Source organism: Anolis sagrei, chromosome 6, assembly GCF_037176765.1.
Source record: "Anolis sagrei isolate rAnoSag1 chromosome 6, rAnoSag1.mat, whole genome shotgun sequence".
Classification (NCBI taxonomy): Eukaryota; Metazoa; Chordata; class Lepidosauria; order Squamata; family Dactyloidae; genus Anolis; species Anolis sagrei.
In genome coordinates this window covers 47735452-47760210 of record NC_090026.1, presented here as the reverse complement: position 1 = coordinate 47760210, position 24759 = coordinate 47735452, and the positions used below count along the sequence as shown (strand labels likewise).

General features: G+C 42.4%; 1 protein-coding gene across 1 annotated transcript in view; it reads left to right on the top strand.

Annotated features, from left to right (window-relative positions):
• GRN (granulin precursor) overlaps positions 1-24759 on the top strand; it is a 66785-nt gene that overhangs the window by 21160 nt on the left and 20866 nt on the right. Inside the window, exons 2-7 of the mRNA XM_060781208.2 lie at positions 6159-6315; positions 17432-17578; positions 18836-18920; positions 19037-19158; positions 22702-22840; positions 24529-24635. Of these exons, the coding sequence (XP_060637191.2) occupies positions 6163-6315; positions 17432-17578; positions 18836-18920; positions 19037-19158; positions 22702-22840; positions 24529-24635 (753 nt within the window). The 5' untranslated portion in view covers positions 6159-6162. The remainder of the gene's footprint in view (positions 1-6158; positions 6316-17431; positions 17579-18835; positions 18921-19036; positions 19159-22701; positions 22841-24528; positions 24636-24759) is intronic.

Sequence of the window (24759 nt, the reverse complement as noted above, 5' to 3'; positions counted from 1 at the left end):
ACGTCCCAAACCATTCAGGGCTTTATAGATGATAACCTGCACCTTGACTTGGGACCGGAAAATGAACGACAGCCAATGGAGGTCCTTAAACGGGGGTTGATCGCTCCCTGCAATTTGCCCCCATTAGTCTGGCTGCCGGACATTGGAACAATTGGAGTTTCCGGGCCATCTTCAAGGGAAGCCCCGTGTAGAGTGCATTGAAATAGTCCAATCTAGAGGTAACTAAGGCATGCACCACTGTGATCAAGTCACACTTCACGAGGTATGGTCGCAACTGGTGCACGAGTTTTAATTGTGCGAAGGCCCTCCCGGCCACCGCTGACACCTGCGCATCAAGCATCAACACTGAGTCCAGGAGGACCCCCAAGCTGCGGACCTGTGTCTTCAGGGGGAGTGCAACCCCATCCAGCACAGGTTGCCACCCTATACCCCGGTCAGACGTACCACTGACCTGATGGACCTCTGTCTTGTCGAGATTGATCTTCGGGATTAATATACACGCATGTTACCAAAAGGATGGCAGCCACAGCATCCCTTCTTACAGTAACTGGTGTGGTTTGGAAGACTACAATGGGTTTCCATTTCCACTCAAATGAATACTTCTCTGTGGTTTGTTTGCTCTGATACTTTCAGTAAGTTTCATTTCATTTGAAGCCACCTGGGAATGGAGGGATGGCAACCAGAAAAGAGGTTGTAAAAGACACAGACTCCTCTCTGTCCCACCCTATTCTGCTTTTGGTTCCGTTTTACTGTCTAAGTTCCTCTTTCATTAGAACAGCTGTGCTTTGAAAAAGCCCTACAGATTTTTTTTTCTTGTAGTATGCAATAGATATTTTTCAGGTTTGTAACCAAAGACTGGTTGGGGCGCCCTTTGGACATTGGAAGGTTCCTACAGGCCACAGTGCACCCCAAAATCTCTGTGATGGGAGGGTCCCTTTGCACCTCAAAATAGCTCTTGTGCTTCTGCATGATGGGGACATGGTCCTCTTCAAGATCTACAGAAAAGCTTTCCATTTAAAATGACATATTTGGGAGTATAGTTATCAAAATCCTAAGTTGTCATGGTATTTGGCCATTGTGGCTGAAGGATTCTGGGAGTTGTGATCAAAACTCATCTGGATGTACTGTATATAGAAATTTCTATGAGGAACTGCAGAGGTCAACTCCATAACAAACTTTGGACTTTGCTGAATCATGTAAGGATAGAACCGGAACACTGTTACAATGCTGTCTTGCATTATTTGTGTCTCAACAAGTACTTTCCTCATTAGTTATTAATATTTTCATATATTAACTCACAGGCATGGAATGAAAAAATATATTCAAAAATATATTTCATTATATGAGCATCTTGAAGGTGGCATTCCCTTGGCCTTGTTGTATGATGGAGATGTGGAACCTATGGCCCTCCATGTATTGACAGACTACAGTTCCTAGTAGACCTTCCTAGCATAACCAATATTGACAAGTCATGGGCATTGCAATCCCAGTCTTCACCACTAACTTCTGCATATACCAGCAATTAATGGTCAAACGCAAGATTTTGCTAAGAAATGAAGCATTGAGATGACAAGATGTTGAGAGCGAGAGAGAGAGATTAATTTGAGGTGATCCAACATTTATTGTGGTGAACAGTTCCTTATTCATTTCTGGATAAGTCGACAGTTACTGGTGCATTTGACTTTATCCTATGCAACACTAATGTGTTGATCCAGATATGATGCTTGGGTTCTTCATACACAACACTGTCTTGGAAATGTGATGTATGACCTATGGAGACCAAAACTAAATTTGAGAGGCACATCATTCCTTCCTTACTTCCTTACAATAAATCCCCATACCATGACCGTCCCAGTACATAAAATTGTCCTTCTGAGGCACTTTATCTCATTCCTTAGTGAAAATCAACCCTATCGTTTGTCCCATCTGAATCTCCCAGGGTTTAGCGCTCAGGGTTTAGTATTTTTATACTTTGCATTTGGCCCTGCCCACTGTGTTTAATTCTTTTATTATTTTATCTATATCCTGTGTTTACTGTATTATTTTGTTATTGTTTGCATTTGATTGATGTTGTTATCTTTTGTATGTATTTTACTTTGCTTTATTGTAATTCTTGGGCTTGGTCTCATGTTAGCCGCCCTGAGTCCCCTTGGGGAGATGGTGGCGGGGTATAAATAAAGATTATTATTATTATTATTATTATTATTATTATTATTATTATCATTTGAAACACAACAAATGAGTCCACAGCAGACACTCTGCTGGCTGTTGTATTGGATCACACGTCGGACACTTCCCAAGTGTCTAGGACTGTGTGATGTATCGGCGAATAATACGTGCAGATCCCAGTAAGGTGGCCTTCTGCAGCTGGCAGATGGTAATTTTGTCAGTGCCGATTGTCACAACTCAGGGTAGCTTCACCTTACTCAAGACACCACCACACACCAAGGCTGTAGGTTTTGTAGTTTATTGAGAAAAAGCAAAATCAAAACAGAGAAATAAAGATGCAAAAGTTCAATAGGCAAAACAGAGTCTTAAATGCAAAGGCAAAGTTCCCAAGATCCAAAGGCAAATAACATGAAGCATAATCCCTTAGCAATAGTCAAACAAGAGTTCATGGTAGACAGGTAAAATCAGGATCAAAATCCAAGTCTCAAAGAAGCCAGAAGTGTTCCGCAAAAGTCAAGGTAATTCCACAGAAGTTAACAGGGAAAGAGCAACATTGGACTGACAGGAAATGCCTGTCGGCTACATCATTAAATAAGTTTTCCTGACATGAATGCATTGCGTTGACCTTTGGCTTCACACTTCCTGGCAAGGCTTGTGCTTCTGCGAACTCTTAATTGTAAACGATCCTGTCTACTCATTAGTTCACTATTATCTTCAAGGCTAAACAACTCATTATCTTGGCCCAGCTGGGCCTGATCACTCTGGGAACCAAAAGGAGTCTCTACCTGCACTTGTGGAGTTTCACTATCTCTATCTAAAGGCACATTCCTTTCCTTGGGGAACAGGCTTGCTGTTTCTTCTTCAGAACCCACACTATCAGCCCCGTCTGGAACATGTACAGGAATCTGTAACCCATCAGCCTACTCGTCATCCTGCAGAAAGTCAGTCTCAGAAGGCCCGGTAGGCCCAAACAATTCAGTCTCAGACTCAGGCTCATACTGAGCCACAACACTGATTGTGTTTAAGTGCAGGCCAAGGTCTTTAGGCACTGCACCCAGTGTACCGATCACCACTGGGACCACCCTGACTGGCTAGTGCCAGAGTCTTTGCAGTTCAATCTTTACATCCTGATATAATGTCAGCTTTTTCAGTTGTTTCTCTTCAATCCTGCTGTCACCTGGGATTGCATCATCGACAGTCCGTACTTTTTTTTTAACACGATCGTGAGGTCAGGAGTATTGTGCGCCAAAACTCTATCTGTCCTAATACGGAAGACCCCGGGGAGGCTTGATGTGTTCATTTTCTGTAACCTTTTCCAGCTTGTGATCCCACCAGTTCTTTGTCACAGGCAGATGATATTTGTGGCACAAGTTCCAATGAATCATCTGAGCAACGGTGTTATGCCTCTGCTTGTAGTCTGTCTGTGCGATCTTCTTGCAGCTGAGGATGTGATCTATTGTTTCACCTGCTTCCTTGCAGAGTCTACATTTGGGATCTGTCGTCGACTTTTCATTTCTGGCTTTGATGGCATTGGTTCGAATGGCTTGTTCTTGGGCTGCCAGAATCAGGCCCTCCTTTGTCTCCTTTTTCAGAGTTCCATTTGTGAGCCACAGCCATGTTTTTTCTTTGTCAATTTGGCCAATGGAGAGCCTTCTTTTGTCAGTTTTCTCTCCCGCTCTGGATTGTGTTTTTACGGTATTCACGCTTTGCCTTTTGCACTTGAAGCAATTTACTACTATTGACTTTCCTCAATGTTAGTTCTTGACTGCCATATTATTATTATTATTATTATTATTATTATTATTATTATTTTGTCCAGGATCACTAAACTTGAAAAATATGTTTCCACCTAAAGAGTGTGTGTGCCTCTCAGAAAGGCTGGTCTTCCATACAGAAAACCCCAGAAGTTATTTGAGGCTGTAAACTCAAATTATTTATTGAAACTGCTCATTCAGGTCTGTATCACACTTTGCTTGGAATAAAGAACCTGGAACCAAGTTGAACCTCATACTGCAGAAAGGTTGATCAAAGAGCAAATGTTTCTGGATGTGTTGAACCAAACAGCACCCTTATATGCACAACTCTTTTAGGTTTTTTGAAGTCTGTCCTGACCTTGCATGGATGCTGTGTCAATTCAGAGTTTATTGCTTTGCCAGCATTTCAACTGAACAAGGGCTCCAGTTGTTTGTAAAAGGTTGAACTCTAAAGACAAACTCAAACAGTGTGTCTTTCAATAAATTGGAACAGAGATATGTCAATCTTTTTGAAGAATGTGTGAGAAAAAAGAGAGACAGAGGGAGTAGGGTTAAGAAAAGTTACTTTTAAAGATTATAACTCCATAATTTTTTCTTGAATTAGCAACTGCCAGGTTAGGTGGTGGAATCTTGGAGTTGTACATCCAATTTGTAACTTTTCGAAGCTCTGGGAAGCATTTGTGATGCTAGCCCTAGAAGCAGAGTTGCTTTTTTAAAAAAAATATTTTTTATTATTTTATCATGGTTTAATACATTTGTTATACATTTGTTTTACAGCAGATACACATTATGCGATACAACCTGCCAAACTTTTGGCATCTAGTGTTATTTTTCTACTTATACATATTATCTATCCCTCATCACAATGCTCCCCACTCCCAAGCCACGGCTTTTACATATCATCTGTCCAAAATTTCAATTCTTCTTGTGGAGGTAACTTTCCTTCTTTATTTTTTAATCCTTTTCCAATAAATTTTCTCCATACATCATCAAAATCACTTTGTTTCCATATACCTCTTTTAACTTTTAATATACATGTCAGCTTATCATTTATTGCCGGTTTCCATACTTCCTCATACCACTCCTCTATTTGCATATTTATTTCTTTTTTTCAGTCCCTTGTTATAAGCAGTCTTGCTATTGTTAATAAATTTGTTATCGCTTCTTTATCCTCTTTTTTCAATTGTTTATTGTTATATAATGATATTAAAGCTATGCTAGGACTTCTTTCTATTTTAATATTCATTATATCCTCTATTTCTCTAAATACTTTCCCCCCCAAATTATTTACATATTTACATTGCCACCACATATGTATATATGTTCCTGGTTCTTGACATCCTCTCCAACAATTTTTTAAATAGTTTTTATTTATATGTGCTATTCTTACTGGTGTTCGGTACCATTTCCATATTAACTTATAATAATTTTCTTTAACCCATATTGATAAATGTTTTAGATGTCTTTGTCTCCATAATTGTTGCCACTCTGTTTCATTTATTTTTATCCCTAAAACTTCTTCCCAGACCTCCTTGAGGGTGTTATTTTTTGTTTTTCCTTCCTTTATTTCAATTATTATCTTATATATTTTACTAGTTATTCCTTTCAAATTCTCATGCTCCTCTACAACCCTTCCATTTTGTATTATTTGTTCAAATTGGTTAAGCTTACTTCGTTTTTTTATTGTTTTTTTTTTTTTTTGCTTTTTAAGTGTTCTACAAATATTGAAAACAGCTAGCCTAGAATGTGCTCTTTCTGCTAATCCTTTTTTTTCTAATTTATTGTGTGTGTATGTAGTATACTTTTAAACTGCTCAGAGAACTCTGGGCAATCTGAATGCACAATAATTATGTTACAGAAAAGGAAATTAAACATTACAGAAGTTATTCCAACACTGGGATAGCAATGAAGGCCAGATACAATCTTCTCACCGGCCCACCTGGGGTGTCTCTATTTTGGGCCAAGACAGTGGTCAGGGAGGCATTTTCCTTAATCAGCCTTTTTTGCAACCAGACTTTTCCCCACGTGATGCTTTTGCACTGATTTTGGGACTGTCACATGAAGCTATTTAAGTCAACTGACCACCCAGCTGAGTCACGTAATGCTGCTATTGCTACACTGCATCACTTGATAGATGTTTTCTGGTGTCAGGCCTCCTTCTTGAGTTTCGAGTATTTCACAGCACAGTGGAATATATCGATATTATAAGTGACTGCTGCATCCTTCTCATTTCAGGTTTATGTCCAAGATGTGGGCACCATTGATAGTGTGTGTAGTGTTCTGCGGAACGGCGTTTTCTCTACGGTGCCCAGATGGAAGTCACTGTGATGGATCATCCACTTGTTGCCAACGCCAAGGAGAGGATAGGTACACCTGCTGTGACAAACCTCAGGTAATACTACTACTACTACTACTACTAATAATAATAATAATAACTGGAACCATGTTGTAGCGAGGATAAGGGTCTCTTATTGCATGTGACAGGGGGGAATCTTTCTTTTCAATCCCACCGCTGTGACCACTGTAAAGAAGATTGTGTATTCTTACAGGCAGGAGAGACAACACACCGTCTCTAATCCCTCCTGTCAGACCCAAAGCGCTTCAACACGAGTGTTGTTGTTATAACGTGAGTGTGTAATGGTAGGTTTGCTGCCACCACCCCAAATTACAGTTTGAGGAATTGTCTTGTTGTTGTACTTGAGGTAAAGTGTCCCTATACACCGGTTCTTCCTTTTGGCTCCCCTTCTGGTGACTGAACTGTAGAGATGTGGAGGCTTACTGGATCTAACCTTATATGATGAAACAAGGCTGAGGCAGATTAACAGTAAACTAGAGAACAGGGAATTTCAGAAAAACATCTATTTCTGCTTCATTGACTATTCTAAAGCCTTTGACTGTGTGGATCATAATAAATTTTGGCAAGTTCTTGGTGGGATGGGCATCCCAAGCCATCTTGTCTCTCTCCTGAGGAATCTGTACAAGGACCAAGTAACAACAGTAAGAACCGACCACGGAACAACAGACTGGTTCACGATTGGGAAAGGCGTACGGCAAGGCTGCATACTCTCACCCAACCTTTTTAACTTGTATGCAGAACACATCATGCGATGTGCGGGGCTTGATGAATGCAAAGCTGGGGTAAAAATTGCTGGAAGAAACATTAACAACCTCAGATATGCAGATGACACCACTCTGATGGCCGAAAGCGAGGAGGAGCTGAGGAGCCTTCTAATCAAGGTGAAAGAAGAAAGCGCAAAAGCTGGGTTGCAGCTAAACATCAAAAAAACCAAGATTATGGCAACAAGAATGATTGACAACTGGAAAATAGAGGGAGAAAATGTGGAGGCCGTGACAGACTTTGTATTTCTAGGCGCAAAGATTACTGCAGATGCAGACTGCGGCCAGGAAATCAGAAGACGCTTACTTCTTGGGAGGAGAGCAATGTCCAGTCTCGATAAAATAGTAAAGAGTAGAGACATCAGACTGGCAACAAAGATCCGCCTAGTCAAAGCCATGGTATTCCCTGTAGTAACCTACGGATGTGAGAGCTGGACCTTAGGGAAGGCTGAGCGAAGGAAGATTGATGCTTTTGAGCTGTGGTGTTGGAGGAAAGTTCTGAGAGTGCTTTGGACTGCGAGAAGATCCAACCAGTCCATCCTCCAGGAAATAAAGCCCGACTGCTCACTGGAGGGAAGGATACTAGAGACAAAGTTGAAGTACTTTGGCCACATCATGAGGAGACAGCAAAGCCTAGAGAAGACAATTATGTTGGGGAAGGTGGAAGGCAAAAGGAAGAGGGGCCGACCAAGGGCAAGATGGATGGATGACATCCTTGAAGTGACTGGACTGACCTTGAAGGAGCTGGGGGTGGTGACGGCCAACAGGGAGCTCTGGCGTGGGCTGGTCCATGAGGTCACGAAGAGTCGGAGACGACTGAACGAATGAACAACAACAGAGAACAGGTTTATTGAAGTATTTGAAGCAAACAACTGACTACTGAGTGGTACATACGCATAACTTGTTTCTGAAGCACAGACTTATTAAGCAAATGGTTTCTTTAGAAGGAGTAACTTTTCCTTAACATGAGCTACTTTCCTCACACTATCCTGTAATATGTAACAGTGTGTTTCTTTGGCCAGCCGCCCCTGGCTGCCTACCAGAGTATCTAGGTTTCCCCTGGACTACTCTGAACTTTAGGGAAATAAACCCACTTGTATTCTGTCCTAATACAAGTAAACAAGCCTTCACTTTGACTGCCCTATTCAAACTATACAGAAGCACTTGTTCTTTAATTATTCCCTAACAGTCTAATTCCTAGCTCACTAAGAAACGCTCTTCTCCCTGTCTGAAATCCTAATCTTTTCTCTCCTAGATCAAATCCTTCTCTGCTAGATCAAATCCTTCTCTCTCTCTTCTGTCAGAAATGACAGCCTATTTACACTTTCCTTTAACTCTTCCCCTTGGGGTCAGAACCAATCAGGAGTTAGCTGACTCCTCCCCTTGCCTCTCTGCCTATACCATCATGTCTGCCATCCTGAGCTGCCTTCCCAACATGGAGGCCAGCTCACTGACTTCCAGGCTGCGGCCTACAAAGAAAAGGTATGAGTTCATTACACACATCTTCTGGGTTAAGCATTTCTCCCACACACGTAAGTAAATAGCCAATCCCTGAAAAGACACTTATCCAAAAATACATATAACAACTTTTTTTCTTCTCCTAGTAAATACATCTAATAATATTTATTTTAGGAAACATTAGTTTCTAGAAATAATAATTTTATTTATTACCCACCCACACTAATTGATACACAAGACCCTCAAACCAAACTTTAGAATTCAGAGGGGGAAAATATCTTACTTGGGGAGGCAGATGTCTTCTCAGATTTGTGTGTGTGTGTGTGCACGCGCACATGTGTGAAATATTTCCATTTATACCTGTTTTTGAAGATCCTCAACCCCACTTTAATTTTTGAGTGGAAAATAATTTCATTCAGCAAAGATACTAGCTTTGTGAACCTGTTGTGATTTGGGTCACAATGGACTGTGATGCTGGAAGCAGTCTTCTTGGCGCAAAGATGCGAAGCAATAATGTTATTAAAACTTTTAAAAATAAGATTTTAATATTTAAGGGAGACTTTAAATTGAAATGGAACTCTGAAATTTAAATCAGATCTTAAAATAGGTCTTAAAATACTTACTGGATATACCAAGTCTTGCAGCAGCAGTAAGGGATGGTCAGGGGCGGCTCGTCCATTACGCAAAGTAAGTGGTCGCAGAACACTTTTTTTGCCAGGGGCGCAGAGGCGCCTCTGTAAATGCCCCTCGACCGCCACTTGAGGAGCGCCCCCTCAGCTCACAACAGCCCTAGCAGTCCAGGGGGAGCCTCAGCTTTCTTGCTTCGCTGCCAGGTGATCCTCTTCCCAAAGGGGTCGGGCCCTTGAGCCTCGCCTAACCCCTCTCGTTCCTGTTCCACCCAGCCACCGGGTGAGCGAGCAGAGCCGGCGCTCAATCGTTCTCCGTGTTCAATCCCTTCCCCATGACCGGCTCCTTTTCCCGATCCCCCAGCGCTCCACCCGCCTCCTCTCCTCTCCCCAATCTGCGGGTGGGCCAAGGGGCGGAGCTGCTGCACCTGGCCTGCTTCGGGTCTGGAGGCGTGTCTGAAGACCCCAGCGTGTGCACCAAAGGTCGCCTCTTCTCCTGACTTTCTCTTCAGCCATTGGGACCAAGAGACAGAGAGAGAGAGAGAGAGAGAGAGCCCCTCTGGCTGGAGGTATCTCCCACTTCCGCTCCCTCCTTTGTTTTTGCGACTACATTCAGGAAAGGTGGGCATCTCCACCTCTCTCTCTCTCTCTCTCTCTCTCTCTCTCTCTCTTGGTCCCAATGGCTGAGGAGAAAGTCAGGAGAAGAGGTGACTTTTGGTGCACACGCCGGGGTCTTCAGGCACGCCTCCGGACCCAAAGCGGGCTAGGCAAGGGAGCAAGTGCGGCAAGTGTAGATACTGGAATGTATAGTTCACCTACAATCAAAGAGCATTCTGAACTCCACCAATGATGGAATTGAACCAAATATGGCACACAGAACTCCCACAACGAACAGAAAATATATATCAATGATTGGTTGGGCGGGGGCGCCAAAATACTGTTTGCTTACCATTGAAAATTACCTAGGACCGCCTCTGGGGATGGTTGACCCATGGAGGCATTGCTGGTGTTTTCTCCAATTGTGGAAGACCCCTGACATATCTACAGCTTGAATAATTTTGGTCTTAAAACCTCCCTTTGACTTATACACAAGGTAGGTTTAAAAAGACCAGAGATCAAAGACCTTATCGTGAGCAACAATGATATGCCTCCTGGCTCTATTCTATGAACATAGGTAATTTGTAGATGAGGGGATAAGCAGATCGTTCCCATTCTGCAGGTAGTACACGTGATGTGTTGGCGTGTTTGCCTCTGCTTTGCCCTTCCCTCAGTAGATACAGAAGGTCAGTCCAGAATTTGGGTAGAAGGAGTGAATCTGAAAAACGTACTGGTTATAAATGGAACCTGGATATAAATGCAAGACATTCTGTTTTGGATGAATTGACAATATGAATATTCAGGATTACTTTCTAATGAAACTACAACTTTAAGAATATATATATATATATATATATATATATATATATATATGGTAAAGGTTGTCCCCTGTAGACACCTCCAAGGTCATGTGGCCATCATGACTGCATGGAACACCGTTATACACATATACACACACTTACTTACTTACTTACTTACTTACTTAGGTGATCCTTTGTTGTCTGAGTAGGATAGTCTTCGAAGATCAGTGTACTGGTGGGTCCGTAGGTAACTGTGGAGCCCTATTCTTGAACTGCATGTTCTCCCGCAGTGAGGGCATTGGTTTCCAGGTAGAAGGCGGTCCTGGTCAGGGTTGGCATGACGTGCCTTCCTCTTGGCACGTTTCTCTCTTTCGCCCTCCATTCGTGCCTCTTCAAATTCTACAGCACTGCTGGTCACAGCTGAACTCTAGCTGGAGCGCTTCCCAATTCTCAGTGTCTATGCCAGAGTTTTTAAGGTTGGCTTTGAGCCCATCTTTAAATCTCTTTTCCTGCCCACCAAGATTCCATTTCCGTTCTTGAGTTCGGAGTAGAGCAGCTGCTTTGGGAGACGGTGGTCGAGCATCAGGACAACGTGGCCAATCCAGCGGAGTTGATGGCGGAGGACCATCGCTTCAATGCTGGTGGTCTTTGCTTCTTCCAGCATGCTGACATTTGTCTGCTTGTCTTCCCAAAAGATTTGCAGGATTTTCCGGAGGCAGCGCTGATGGAATCGTTCCAGAAGTTGCATGTGACGTCCGTAGACAGTCCATGTCTCTCAGGCGTATAGCAGAGTTGGGAGGACAATAGCTTTATACAAACACATATATTACTATATAATGTAAATTAAACATTTTACTAAAATGATGTCTAAATACAGGGTGAGGTAGCATAACTCAGTTGAAGACGTAGCGGAGCACTAGTGGTCTCATTCGAGAGGTGGGAATATAAAGTTTTGCCCTGACACAGTTCAGTCATCATCATGCATTGGAACAGTGAGGAGCATGCTTTTGCTGTTGAGGCCAACTTTTCGAGCGGATTTGGAGTGGCCGGCCCGCTCTCCAGATTTGGCCTCTTGTGATTTTTTTCTATGGGTTTTTTTTTTGAAATCCCGTGTTTATGTGAACCATCCAAGGATCCTACAAGATTTGAAGACCAACATCCAGGAAGAAATTGCCAACACAACGCCTGCTATGCTGGCAAGAATAATGACAAACGCCTGAAATCGGTTTACTCAGTGTATGGAGAATGGAGGATGTCACCTATTTAATTTGATCTTCAAAACTATGTAAAACAAAACTTTAGGTATGCGCCTACATTATAAAAAATAAAAATAAATATTTCTGATTTATACAATAGGTTTTAATAAGTTTTGAAAAAGGGAAGTTATGGTGCCTCACCCTGTATAATCTTCCTTGCTAGGGAATTAAAATGGGATTCAAATAACTGAAATCGAGTCCTTCAGAGAAATGATTTAAATCAATTTGTACATGAATTCACTCCCTTGTTAGGCCTGAACCAGCCAAATTAGTGTATAAGTGGATTCAGTTTGTCAAGAAATTCCCAGAGTATTTCTTTCACTTGCCAACTCCCCTATTGTAATCCTACTTGCTTTATTCTACGACTTTTTTTATTCCTGGGAACATGTTTTAATTTGCAGTTGCATAAATCTAACACATTTTGATGTCTTAGTAAAGTAGCCCTGAAATTACGATGTAAATGATGGCCAATTAAGATATCTCTTTCTCCAGATAGTTGTTTTCTATGTAATTACTAGTTTTGCTTTAAATTGCCCTCCTCTGTGGGTCAGGTTAATGAGCTAAATCGATGATATAATTAGTAGCCAACAGTCTCTTGGTTGAAAAACAAGAATATCTTGATCCAGATAACATTCTGCCTCTTACTTGGTTTGAATAGGATTTTTGCTAGCTGTGTCTCTAGGAAGTTGCATGAAAGCTGAGTTTTGAGAGCTACAAGATTTCAAAGGTTCACTTAGTCTGCCTTTAAATTAGATCAAAGGTGTATTTCTGGCAGAAGTGGACAAAGTATGCAGGCAGTCTTTGGATCCCACTCAAAAGCTCCCCACAAGTTCTCCCAAACCTCCAACCCACCTAATTTGTTTTACATATTTGGCACGATTTTGAGCCATTTTTGCCTAGAGCAGGGGTCCTCAAATTTTTTAATTGGGGGCCAGTTCACTGTCCCTCAATCAATTAAAAAAATCCTATGCACATTGCACATATCTTCTTTTGCTGTGTGGAAGGGCCCTTAGAGGGGGTTCTTTCTAGCCCTCTATAGGCAGTAATTCCAGGAGAAGAGAATGGGAAATCTTCCTATTTCTAGTCTGAACAAAATCTGGCTACCAGTATTAAAAAAACTCTAAAATTATAACTGTAAATAAAGAACAACACTCAAACACAGGGGAACTCCAGACAAGAAACAATCAGGGCCAGTTAATCACCTCTCAACAAAGGATTCTCCCTAATAACTGTCAGGCTATGAAATGGTAATCAAGGTGGCCAGTTGAAACATTCATACCTACCTCCAACAGACAAGAGTTCTTTCGCCCACCCTGGATCTTCCACAAATTTCCTAGTTAAAGGTTTTCCTCTGACATGAAGTCCAGTCGTGTCTGACTCTGGGGTGTGGTGCTCATCTGCATTTCTAAGTCGAAGAGCCGGCGTTGTCCGTAGACACCTCCAAGGTCATGTGGCCGGCATGACTGCATGGAGCGCTGGGGCAGCCTCCCTTGGCTGGCTCACGCTGCCCATCGGGGCCGATGGGCAGCATGAGCCTGCCAAGGGAGGAGCAGCACCGAGTGGCCTACACTTGCATAAAGCACCTCGCGAGGTGCTTTACACGCGAGTAGGTCGTGCGGAGCAGCTGCCCTTGGCTGGCTCATGCTGCCCATTGGCCCGATAAACAGCATGAGCCTGCCAAGGGAGGAGCAGCACCACGCGGCCTACTTACGTGTAAAGCACCTCGCGAGGTGCTTTACACGCGAGTAGGCCACATGGAACAGCTGCCCTTGGCTGGCTCATGCTGCCCATCGGGCCTGACAGATAGCGTGAGCCAGCCAGGGGAGGGGCACTGTGGGGGGGAGGGCTCCTCCTCTGCGGGCCAGATAAGTGCCCTTGGCGGGCCGGAAGTGGCCCGTGGGCCGTCGTTTGAGAATCCCTGGCCTAGAGACTATGGAGAAAATCTCCCAAATGCCTGAAAATGCCTCTGCAACCACCCCAAAACTCCATCTGTCTTCTTCTGAAGTCCTTGAAATGGCAACAGAGGGACTGCAGAGAAAAAAAATTACATATTAGGGATTTCTGTAGGAGATGCAGCCCGTAAGGAAATCGAGGAGCAATTGGCTGGGACATCCTGAAGTTAGCCACACATTCTATATTAGAAGTTCAGTAATATCAGAGAGCCTTCCTGGAGAGAAAATCTGAGAGTTTGAGAAAATAACTTTTCAGGGGTTGAAATGCTCTTGGTGACTGGGTTGTTGTAGGTTTTTTCGGGCTATATGGCCATGGTCTAGAGGCATTCTCTCCTGACGTTTCGCCTGCATCTATGGCAAGCATGCTCAGAGGTAGTGAGGTGTGAGCATCCTCACTACCTCTGAGGATGCTTGCCACAGATGCAGGCGAAATGTCAGGAGAGAATGCCTCTAGACCATTGCCATGTAGCACGAAAAAACCTACAACAACCCAGTGATTCCGGCCATGAAAGCCTTTGACAATGCTCTTGGTGACTTTAGGTACCAGAAATCCCTCTGAACTCAGCACTTTTATTGTTCCCATGGTCCTTTTTTTCATGCTGTTATGTTTTATTGTGATATGCTTCTATTTGGTTTTGTTTTTGTTTTTATTTTATTGCATTACGTTTTAACTCTGTGCTCTCTGGGTTTGTCCCTTTGTAAGCCGCCCCGAGTACCTCCGGGGAGATGGAGGTGGAGTATAAGAATAAAGTTATTATAATAATATTATATACAAAGTCCAACAAGTTAATGTCAGAGTTTGGCGGTGCACAGCGGAAGGATTGCTAGATCAGCAGACACTGTGTTGCAAAATAAGGACTCTGCAGGCTTTGAGTTACAAAAGAAACTAAGTTTACTAAGCACATTCAATAGACACGTCTTACTACAGCGAGCTACAATTCAGGAACCAGTCAAAACGAAAGTCTCCTCACATCTGCTAATCTCTTCTTGCTGAGACCGGTTACTCCCTTCTGTTCCCAGCAAGAGCAAACCTTATCTTACTTCTCTCAAGGTCACATAATCACAGCCTCATGGAATAAACATTCTGCACAGCATTTCTAATACACTGTAGAATCCATCTTGGAAATACATAGAAGCACATTTAAAACACATACATAACTAACTTAATACTTACAGTTAAGTGTAGTAGTAGAACTTTGTATTCCACTCTCTTCTAAGAGGATCTTGACTTTGGACTATAACTCCCAGGACCTTCCAGATAGCATAGCAGGGGGCATTCTGAGAGCTGTACTCCCAAAAAACATAACGTGTCCTTTATCTCTGTTTTTCCCCCTCTCTCATACATGCAGCACCTAGAATAAAACAAATTGATAGATCAATTAATATAGGCGTTTTAATGGACAATGGCTACAACCCACCCAAAGAACTATGGCTGTTATAAGCATCTAATCTTCCTCCATACTGCAGATTTACACTGTTCTTTCCTTATAGTAGAACAATCAGTAGAACATTTGCTGGGGTTAGGAGCGCAGGAGCACAGCAAAAATGAACCACAAATAATAACATTGCTATTTTACCTGCGAGAATGCCTCTCTGAGAATATCCAGTTTCTCCATCATGACTCTGCAATCAACTGCTGATGCATTGTACTGGGGGACCTTTAGATTCTTTTGTTGTGATTGTCAGTTGTTGTGATTGTCATTGGGTATTACCAAAGTGTTGGGGACTTTCAGATTGTGTGAATATCAGGGCTTTGGTTACATTTCCCAGAATTCAGTAGGCATGCTGACTAGGGATTCTGGGACTTATACTCTAAAGTAAGGATCCTCAAAGTAAAGCCCGAGGGCTGGATACGGCCCTCCAAGGTCATTTACCCGGCCCTCGCTAAAGGGTCAACCTAAGTCTGAAATGAGTTGAAAGCACACAACAACAAGAACAACAACCTTATCAAAAGACACCTTTATGGGCATCACCTTTAGAAGCAAGACAAAGAAGATTATTAGGTTGGACTGAGTGGCCGACGTATAAAGATGTATTATTGAAGAAAGATAATGAATTACAGCTGAAAACAAGAGAAAAGGTGAATAACCAATTTGCAAATGTATCTTGGTTTCAATATTTGCAACTTAAAGAACACTATAATTCAGATAAAAAATTAGGTTTCATGGGCAAAGAAGACATATGGGATCAAATTTTGAGAAAAAAGAAAAAATATATAACAATAATTTATAACAAGTTATTAGATTGGGCTACAGAAACAGAAGTAATAAAAGAATGCATGATTAAATGGGCAAAGAATATTGGCAGACCGATACAATATAAAGAATGGGAACAAATTTGGACAAAAAAGATCAAATACACTTACGCAACGGACTTACTAGAGAATTGGTTCAAAATATTTTACAGGTGGTATATGACGCCACAAAAATTAGGTATAATATATGGCAATGCCTGTAATAAATACTGGAAATGCAAATCACAAATAGGAATTTTCTATCATTCGTGGTGGACATGCCCAGTAATTAGAGTATCTTGGAAGATGATACAACAAGAATGTGAGAAGATTTTAAAAATAAAAATACAGTCAAAGCTGGAGTATTTTCTTTCTTTCTTTTTTTTTATAAATCGTTTTTATTGGATTTTGTGAGTATATACAATCAGAGCAAGTGAAGAAGATTACAAGTGATCAAAGATAGTAGTAAGAGAGGAGTAAAAGAGAAAGGGGAAAAACAGCCAAGAAAAGAAATAAAAGAGAGAAGAAAAAAAGCCAGAGTATTTTCTATTGGGGAATAATAGATGAAGAAATTGAATTAGACCAGAATAAAGATATTTTGTTCGACTATTGTACTGCTGCTGCAAGAATAATTTTTGCAAAAAAAAGGAAACAGAGAAAAGTAGCAACAAAGGAAGAATGGATAAATAAAGTTATTGAAATTAAAGATATGGATAAATTGACCTTTGTACTAAGAGGCTCATATGGAAGACCAATGAAAAAAACAGACTGGAAGTTATTTGAGGAATATCTATCATCATTGAAAACTGGACAAGACATAAAAGAAGAGGAAGAAGCAATTTTAGAAGACAGGAAGATGTAAAACCTGGAACCAGGGAGAAGAAGATTGAGGAAGTCAGAAAACCCTTTCACAACCTATACACCCCCTTCCCTTCCCAGATCCCCTTTTTCTCTCCTAAGACCTAACCAACCCTTCCCACATCCAACACGAGTCCTGGACCAGATCCCTTTTATCCTTTCCCCTACTTTTCCTTCCCTTATTTTATCCTACCTTCAGTCCTAAAACCGCATTTTCCTTTTACTTTTAATCATACAACTGTAAGGAAACTCTTTAATAAAAAAATATTTTTTTAAAAAAGAACAACAACCTTATCTCATCAGCCAAAAGCAGGCACACACTTCCCACTGAACTACTAATAAGAGTATATTTGTTAAAAATGTTCTTCATTTTCATTATTGTATTGTTTTTAAGTGTTTTTTGCACTACAAATAAGATATTTGCAGTGTTCATAGGAATCCATTCATATTTTCTTTTCAAATTATAATCCGCCCCTCCAAAAGTTTGAGGGACTGTGACCTGGCCCTCTGTTTAAAAAGTTTGAGGACCTAAAAGGAATAACTATTTCAGGATGTATTGTTGGGAGAGTGCTGGCCACTTATGCCCATGCTCCATCTTGTTTTCTTCACAGTTCGTGAGCACCTCCCTGCGCATGTTGCCCCCAGACAGTGTGAATGAGCTCTCCAACGTTGTGTGTCCTGATGGAAGCACGTGTCCTATGGACTACTCCTGTTTGCATACAGTGGATGCTGCCTTTGCCTGCTGTCCCTGGAAAGAGGTGAGCCATGGGATGGATGATGGTAAGAGTGATACAAGGGACAGAATTTTCTAATGCTTGCCAACTTCTTTGAAGTGTTGGCATCTCTGCTTTTGGATGGCTGGTTGCTGTTTCAACAGATACAAATTACACTATGTAACATAATTTTTGTTCCTGGCTTATAAATGTCATTTCCTAATTAGTCCTATCATAAAAACATGGGAAAAGTGTGTTAAACTGCAGCATATTTTTTCTATAGTTTTTTTAATGAATGTATCAGTCTCAACCAATTCAACATAGTTTGTGGCAGCCACATAAGGGAAATTTCTGGAGTGTCACAACTACTTTCGAAGTAGGTGTTGCACAATTAAACAGGAAGTAACACTTTCAAATTGCTGGAAGAAACATTAACAACCTTAGATATTCAGATGACACCACTTCAATGGCCGAAAGCGAGGAGGAGCTGAGGAGCCTTCTAATCAAGGTGAAAGAAGAAAGTGCAAAAGCTGGGTTGCAGCTAAACATAAAAAAACAAGATTATGGCAACAAGAATGATTGACGACTGGGAAATATAGGGAGAAAATGTGGGGACAGTGACAGACTTTGTATTTCTAGGTGCAAAGATTACTGCAGGCGCAGACTGCAGCCAGGAAATCAGGAGACATTTACTTCTTGGGAGGAGAGCAATGTCCAAACTCGATAAAATAGTGAAGAGTAGAGACATCACATTGGCAACGAAGAGCCGCATAGTTAAAGCAATGGTATTCCCCATAGTCACTTATGGATGTGAGAGCTGGACTTTAGGGGAGGCTGAGCGAAGGAAGATAGATGCTTTTGAACTGTGGTGTTGGAGGAAAGTTCTGAGAATGCCTTGGACTGCGAGAAGATCCAACCAGTCCATACTTCAAGAAATAAAGCCCGACTAGAGGAAAGGATAGTTGAGGCCAAGATGAAATACTTTGGCCACATCATGAGAAGAAAGTAAAGCTTAGAGAAGACAATAATGCTGGGGGAAGTGGAAGGAAAAAGGAAGAGGGGCCGACCAAGGGCAAGATGGATGGATGGGATCCTTGAAGTGACTGGATTGACCTTGAAGGAGCTGGGGGTGGTGACGGCCGACAGGGAGCTCTGGCATGGGCTGGTCCATAAGGTCACAAAGAGTTGGAAACGACTGAACAAATGAATGACAACAACAAACACTTTCAAAACAGGAACAGAAAATGTTTCATGTTTTGTTACATAGTGTAAATGGTCTGACTCTTTCCCTGTCTTTCACAGGCCATTTCCTGTGCTGATGGGCACCATTGTTGCCCCCTGGGCTTCCACTGCAGTGCGGAGGGAGATGCCTGTATACAGAGTGAAGGTACCTTGGGACACCACGATAGAAGAGAGGGAACTGGGGATGACAATTAAAATATATCGAGCTGCACAATGATAACATCTCTGGTTTTAACAGTGTGCTTTTGTTTGAACTTCTAGTGGCATCCCCTCTGGCCACACTCAGTGCCGTCCAGTGCCCAGACCATGAGTCGGAGTGCCCAAACGAGTCCACGTGTTGCCTGATGCCTGATGGATCGTGGGGATGCTGCCCAATGCCAGAGGTAGAGAACGTGGTTCCGCTGGAGATGTATATGTAAATTATGTGGTAGTAGAGGGCTTTTAATGCGTGCTGTACTTTACCTTTTAAAATGTATATATTTTAAAACTTTTACACAAGAATTTACTCATATTTTGAGTTTTTGTAAGCAGCCTTGGTTCTCAAGCAGGGAAAAAGGCATGATAAGACTACTTTCTAACCCAAGAAAATCTTCTCAAAAGTCAGGGGTCGTCTTATACATGGGAGTTGTCTTATACGCTGGAGTAGCCTTATGCATGGGAGTACACTGGGAGTCGTCTTATAGAGCGGGTGCTGAAACTTCCAATCCAGATTGGAGAATCTGTGGTTGCTGCATATGGTGGGGGGGGGGGGGGGAGCTCAAAAATGGCAGTGGCCGTGCCCCCCTTTCTTATTCTGTGTGAAGCCCAGCCCTGAGGTGTATTTATTTAGGGTTTTTATAACCCGGTCTTCTCGACCTCCGAGGAAGGACTCAGGCCGGCTAACAACATAAGATTCAATACAATAAGAAAAATATTATAAATCATCAATATAAAATACATTAAAATCCAATTCATATAATTCATACAAGTTACAGCAAAAATCAGTTCGTCAAAAAGAATCACAAATTCATCGCCATCCGCCAGAAAGGTCAGCAGTTATTGACTCAGTTATCATTCTGCAAATGCAGTATCCCAAAGCCTTGTTTTTACCAGCTTTCTAAACATCAGGAGGGAAGAGGCAGATCTAATCTCCATCGGGAGGGAGTTCCAAAGCCGAGGGGCCACCACTGAAAAGGCCCTGTCCCTCGTCCCCACCAAACGCGATTGCGAAGGCGGTGGGACCGAGAGCAGGGCTCCTTCAGAAGATCTTAACAACCTTGATGATTCATAGGGGAGAATCCGTTTGGACAGGTAAATAGGGCCAGAGTAGGCAGGCAGTGGGTGAAGTGGCTCTAACCTCCTCGCCTTCCACCTGCCTCTCTCTTCTCCTGCTATCAGGAGAGGCAGGACCCCGTCCTGATGCTGGGAGAAACCTGGCCTTGGAGAGGAGACAGGCGGGGGCCGAAGGTGCTCCAAAACCCCCTGGCCCACCGCCTGCCTCTCCCTTCTCCTGGTATCCTGATGCTGGAAGAAGCCTGGTCCAGAAAAAGAAACAGGCAGTGGGCGAGGGTGCTCCAAAGCCCTCTGGCCCGCCGCCTGCCCCTTTCTTCTCCTGGCCTCATCCTGGTTCGAGGGAGGAGGCAGACAAGGACAAAGGGAGTGCCAAAGCCCCCTCGGTCCCCACCTTCCTCTCCCTACTCCTGGCATCAGGGGAGAGACCCTGTCCTGGTGCCGGGAGAAGCTGGCCAAGTAGGTTATGAATAATGGGAGCTATTGGGTTGTTGTCGGGCTATATGGTCATGGTCTAGAGGCATTCTCTCCTGACGTTTCACCTTCATCTATGGCAAGCATCCTCAGAGGTAGTGAGGTCTGTTGGAACTAGGAAAAAGGATTTATCTGTGGAATGACCAGGGTGAGACAAAGGACTCTTGTCTGCTGGAGCTAGTTGTGAATGTTTCAACTGACCACCTTGATTAGCATATAATGGCCTGACATTGCCTAGAGCAAACTTTTGTTGAGAGGTGATTAGATGTCCTTGTTTGTTTCCTCTCTGTTGTTGTGCTGTTGTAATTTTAGAGTTTTTAAATACTGGTAGCCAGATATTGTTCATTTTCATGGTTTCCTCCTTTCTGTTGAAATTGTCCACATGCTTGTGTATTTCAATGGCTTCTCTGTGTAGTCTGACATGGTGGTTGTGAGAGTGGTCCAGCACTTCTGTGTTCTCAAATAGTATGCTGTGTCCAGGTTGGTTCATCAGGTGCTCTGCTATGGCTGATTTCTCCGGTTGAAGTAGTCTGCAGTGCCTTTCATGTTCCTTGATTCGTGTTTGGGCAATGCTGCTTTTGGTGGTCCCTATGTAGACTTGTCCACAGCTGCATGGTATACGGTAGACTCCTTCAGAAGTGAGAGGATCCCTCTTGTCCTTTGCTGAACGTAGCATTTGTTGGATTTTCTTGGTGGGTCTGTAGATAGTTTGTATGTTGTGTTTCCTCATCAGCTTCCCTATGCGGTCAGTGGTTCCCTTGATGTATGGCAAGAACACTTTTCCTCTGGGTGGGTCTTCATCTTTACTCTCGTGGCTTGTTCTTGGTCTTGCAGCTCTTCTGATGTCTGAGGTGGAGTATCCATTGGCCTGGAGAGCCCAGTTGAGGTGGTTCAGTTCATCTTGAAGGAGGTGGGGTTCACAGATTCCTTTTGTACGGTCTGCCAAGGCTTTAATGGTGCTTCTTTTTTTGACTTGGGTGATGGTTGGAGTTTTTATGTAGATATCTATCTAAACGTCAGGAGAGAATGCCTCTAGACCATGGCCATATAGCCCGAAAAAACCTACAACAACCCAGTGATTCCGGCCATGAAAGCCTTCAACAATACAATGGGAGTTATTATTGATGTCTCTGCAGCTGCCAAATTGAGAAAAGTGGATGAAAGGGAGAACATTTGTTTCCAAAAACTATCATCTAGTCTCACCTCCTGACAAAGGTCTATCAATAGGGCTGTCTTCAGGAAGTCTTGTGTCAATCCTTGATGTCAACATGCAGAGTGGGTCTAACTAAAAACAAAGAACTCAATGAACTGGGAATTTTTGCTTATTAACCAACATACAGTATGTTTCAAAATATGGTACAATTCTGTCCAAAGAAAATTCTGAAAAGTATAATTTGCATCATGTGAATGTAAAAAATAAATAAATCTGAACTTGAGCCACCAACCACAGGAAGTCTTATTTAGCAACCAATTCCACGTGGTTTTAGAGATTCACTATATGTTTCATGCATGTTGTGAAATTGGATGATATTGCAGCAGCAAAGGACTGCAAATATCGGACCTGAAGAAATAGTTGTTGTTGCAACTTAGAATAATTGATGTAGTTGCTGGGATTTATAGTTCACCTACAATCAAAGAGCATTCTGAACCCCACCAACAATAGAATTGGGCCAAACTTGGCACACAGTTCCCCCATGACCAACAGAAAATACTGGAAGGGTTTTGGAGGGGAATATCCTTTGGTTTTGGAGTTGTAGTTTACCTACATCCAGAGATCACTGTGGACACAAACAATGATGGATCTGGAACAAACTACATGAATACTCAATATGCCCAAATGTGAACACTGGTGGAGTTTGGGAAAAATAGAATCTTGACATTTGGGAGTTGTAGTTGCTGGGATTTATAGTTCACCTACAATCACAGAGCATTCTGGACCCCACCAATGACAGAATTGGGCCAAACCTCCCACACAGAACCCCCATGTGGACCACAGCAACGCGTGGCAGGGGATGGCTAGTAATCCAAATAAATGTTTGTTTCTCAGGAGCTTGTACCACTGTCAATTATAGTGTGTACGCACACATAAACAAATACACACAGCCCAATTAGTTGGTTGTTTGATGTAGAAGCAGAGGGATAGTAGTGAGATGGCATATCAAAATCTACCATTTTTTCTTCAGGCTTCCTGCTGTTCCGACAAGATCCACTGCTGTCCTCATGGCACAACTTGTGATCTGGCTCACGCGCGATGCTTCTCAACCACCCAGGAGCAGCCTCTTTTGAAGAAGTTCCCAGCTAAGAAACGAGCCCTGGTGTTAAGTACGAAGTATTTAAACAGAAGTTGGGCAACTAACACTGGGGAGTGCTTTAGGGCTTTTCCACACAAGACTTAAACACATGCTGGCCTGGGTTTAAAAAACCCACTTCGGCGCACATTTAAGTTCTCACACGAGCCCCAAACCCGGGCTTTCTTGGGGGAGGGGGGATTAATTAATTAATTTATTATTTCTTACCTTTCTACCCCACCCTTCTCCCCATAAGGGGATTCAGGGCGGCCTCACATAAACATCAAATGATGCTAACAACATATCTATATGAATAAAAATGTAATGTTTGTTTGTGGGATTAACATAACTCAAAAACCACTAGACGAAGAGACTCCAAATTTGGACACAAGACACCTATCACACCAACGAGTGACTATCACTCATAAAAACACATCAGAAGAGACTTTAGAAGCCAAAAAACAAAGAATGCGCAAAACCATATATATACACAAACACACATATATAGACACATACACATACACAAAACACATATACACAGACTGGACCACAGCAATACATGGCAGGGGATGGCTAGCATATAAATAAAAATGTAATGTTTGTTTGTGGGATTAACATAACTCAAAAACCACTGTGGCGAATTGACACAAAATTTGGTCACAATACATGTATCAGGCCAACGAGTGACCATCACTCATAAAAACACTGAAAAACACAGCGGAAGAGACTTAAAAAGCCAAAAAACAAAAAAACACATTACAAGATATGCGCAAAACCACATATATACACATATACACACACATACATATACACACACAAAACACATATACACAGACTGGGCCACAGCAATGCGTGGCAAGGGATAGCTAGTACACCATAAAATTACAATTAAAACAGTGAAATCATATTTAAAACATTATACAAAATCATCAATACATTCATTAACGTGCCAGTAAACCAAAACCAAGCCGGGAGAATCCAATGTCACAGAAATCTCAAAATTTCTTTCCCTATTGCCGCTATCCTCTAGTCGAATGCCTGGCCCCAGAGCCAGGTCTTCAGTTGTCTTCTGAAGGACAGGAGGGAGGTGGCCAACCTGATGTCCTTAGGGAGAGAGTTCCACAGGCAGGGGGCCACTGCCGAGAAGGCCCTGTCTCTCGTCCCCACCAAATGCGTTTGCGAGAGTGGTGGGATCGAAAGCAGGGCCTCTCCTGATAATCTTAAGCTTTGTGATTTTAAAGTTTGTATATATTTATGGTTTTTGTCCCAACATTGAATGTTGCCATATATGTGTTGTGCTCCGCCCTGAGTCCCCTGCGGGGTGAGAAGGGCAGAATATAAATGCTTTAAATAAATAATAAATAAATATATTCATTGAAAAAAACTAAAGCAAAATGTGCTGCAGGATGTCCCGCAAAAACAAAGTTTTTGCAGTTTAATAAACTTTTCCCATGTTTTTATGATAGGAAATGACATGTACAACCCTGGAATAAAAATCATGTCACATAGTGCAATTTCAACGCTTTTGACAGCTGATGTAGGGAGTGGGTCCCATTTTCTGCTCTACCTCAGGCAGAAAAATGCCTTCTATAAACTCTCTTGGACTCAATTTAAGGCATGCAGGGTGGTTTTAGGTGGAGCCAGTCAGTTACCAACTGCCTGTTCTTTTTGCAGAGTCTGCACATATCTAATCTCTTCATTCACCTTTATCTCTATGCACAGGTCTCGCTCAGAAAAATATCTGTCCAGGGAAACACTCTAGCTGTCCTGACGTTGCCACCTGTTGCCTTCTCCCAACCAGTCAATATGGCTGTTGCCCTTTGCAGAACGTAAGTACAAAGAAATAATTAGGCATTGGAAAACTGGAGGGTTCTAGTCCAGGAACACGAGCTTCCTGCAAGGCATTGCAACATTTCTTTTTGGAACTACAACTCCTAAAGCCATGCTAGATGG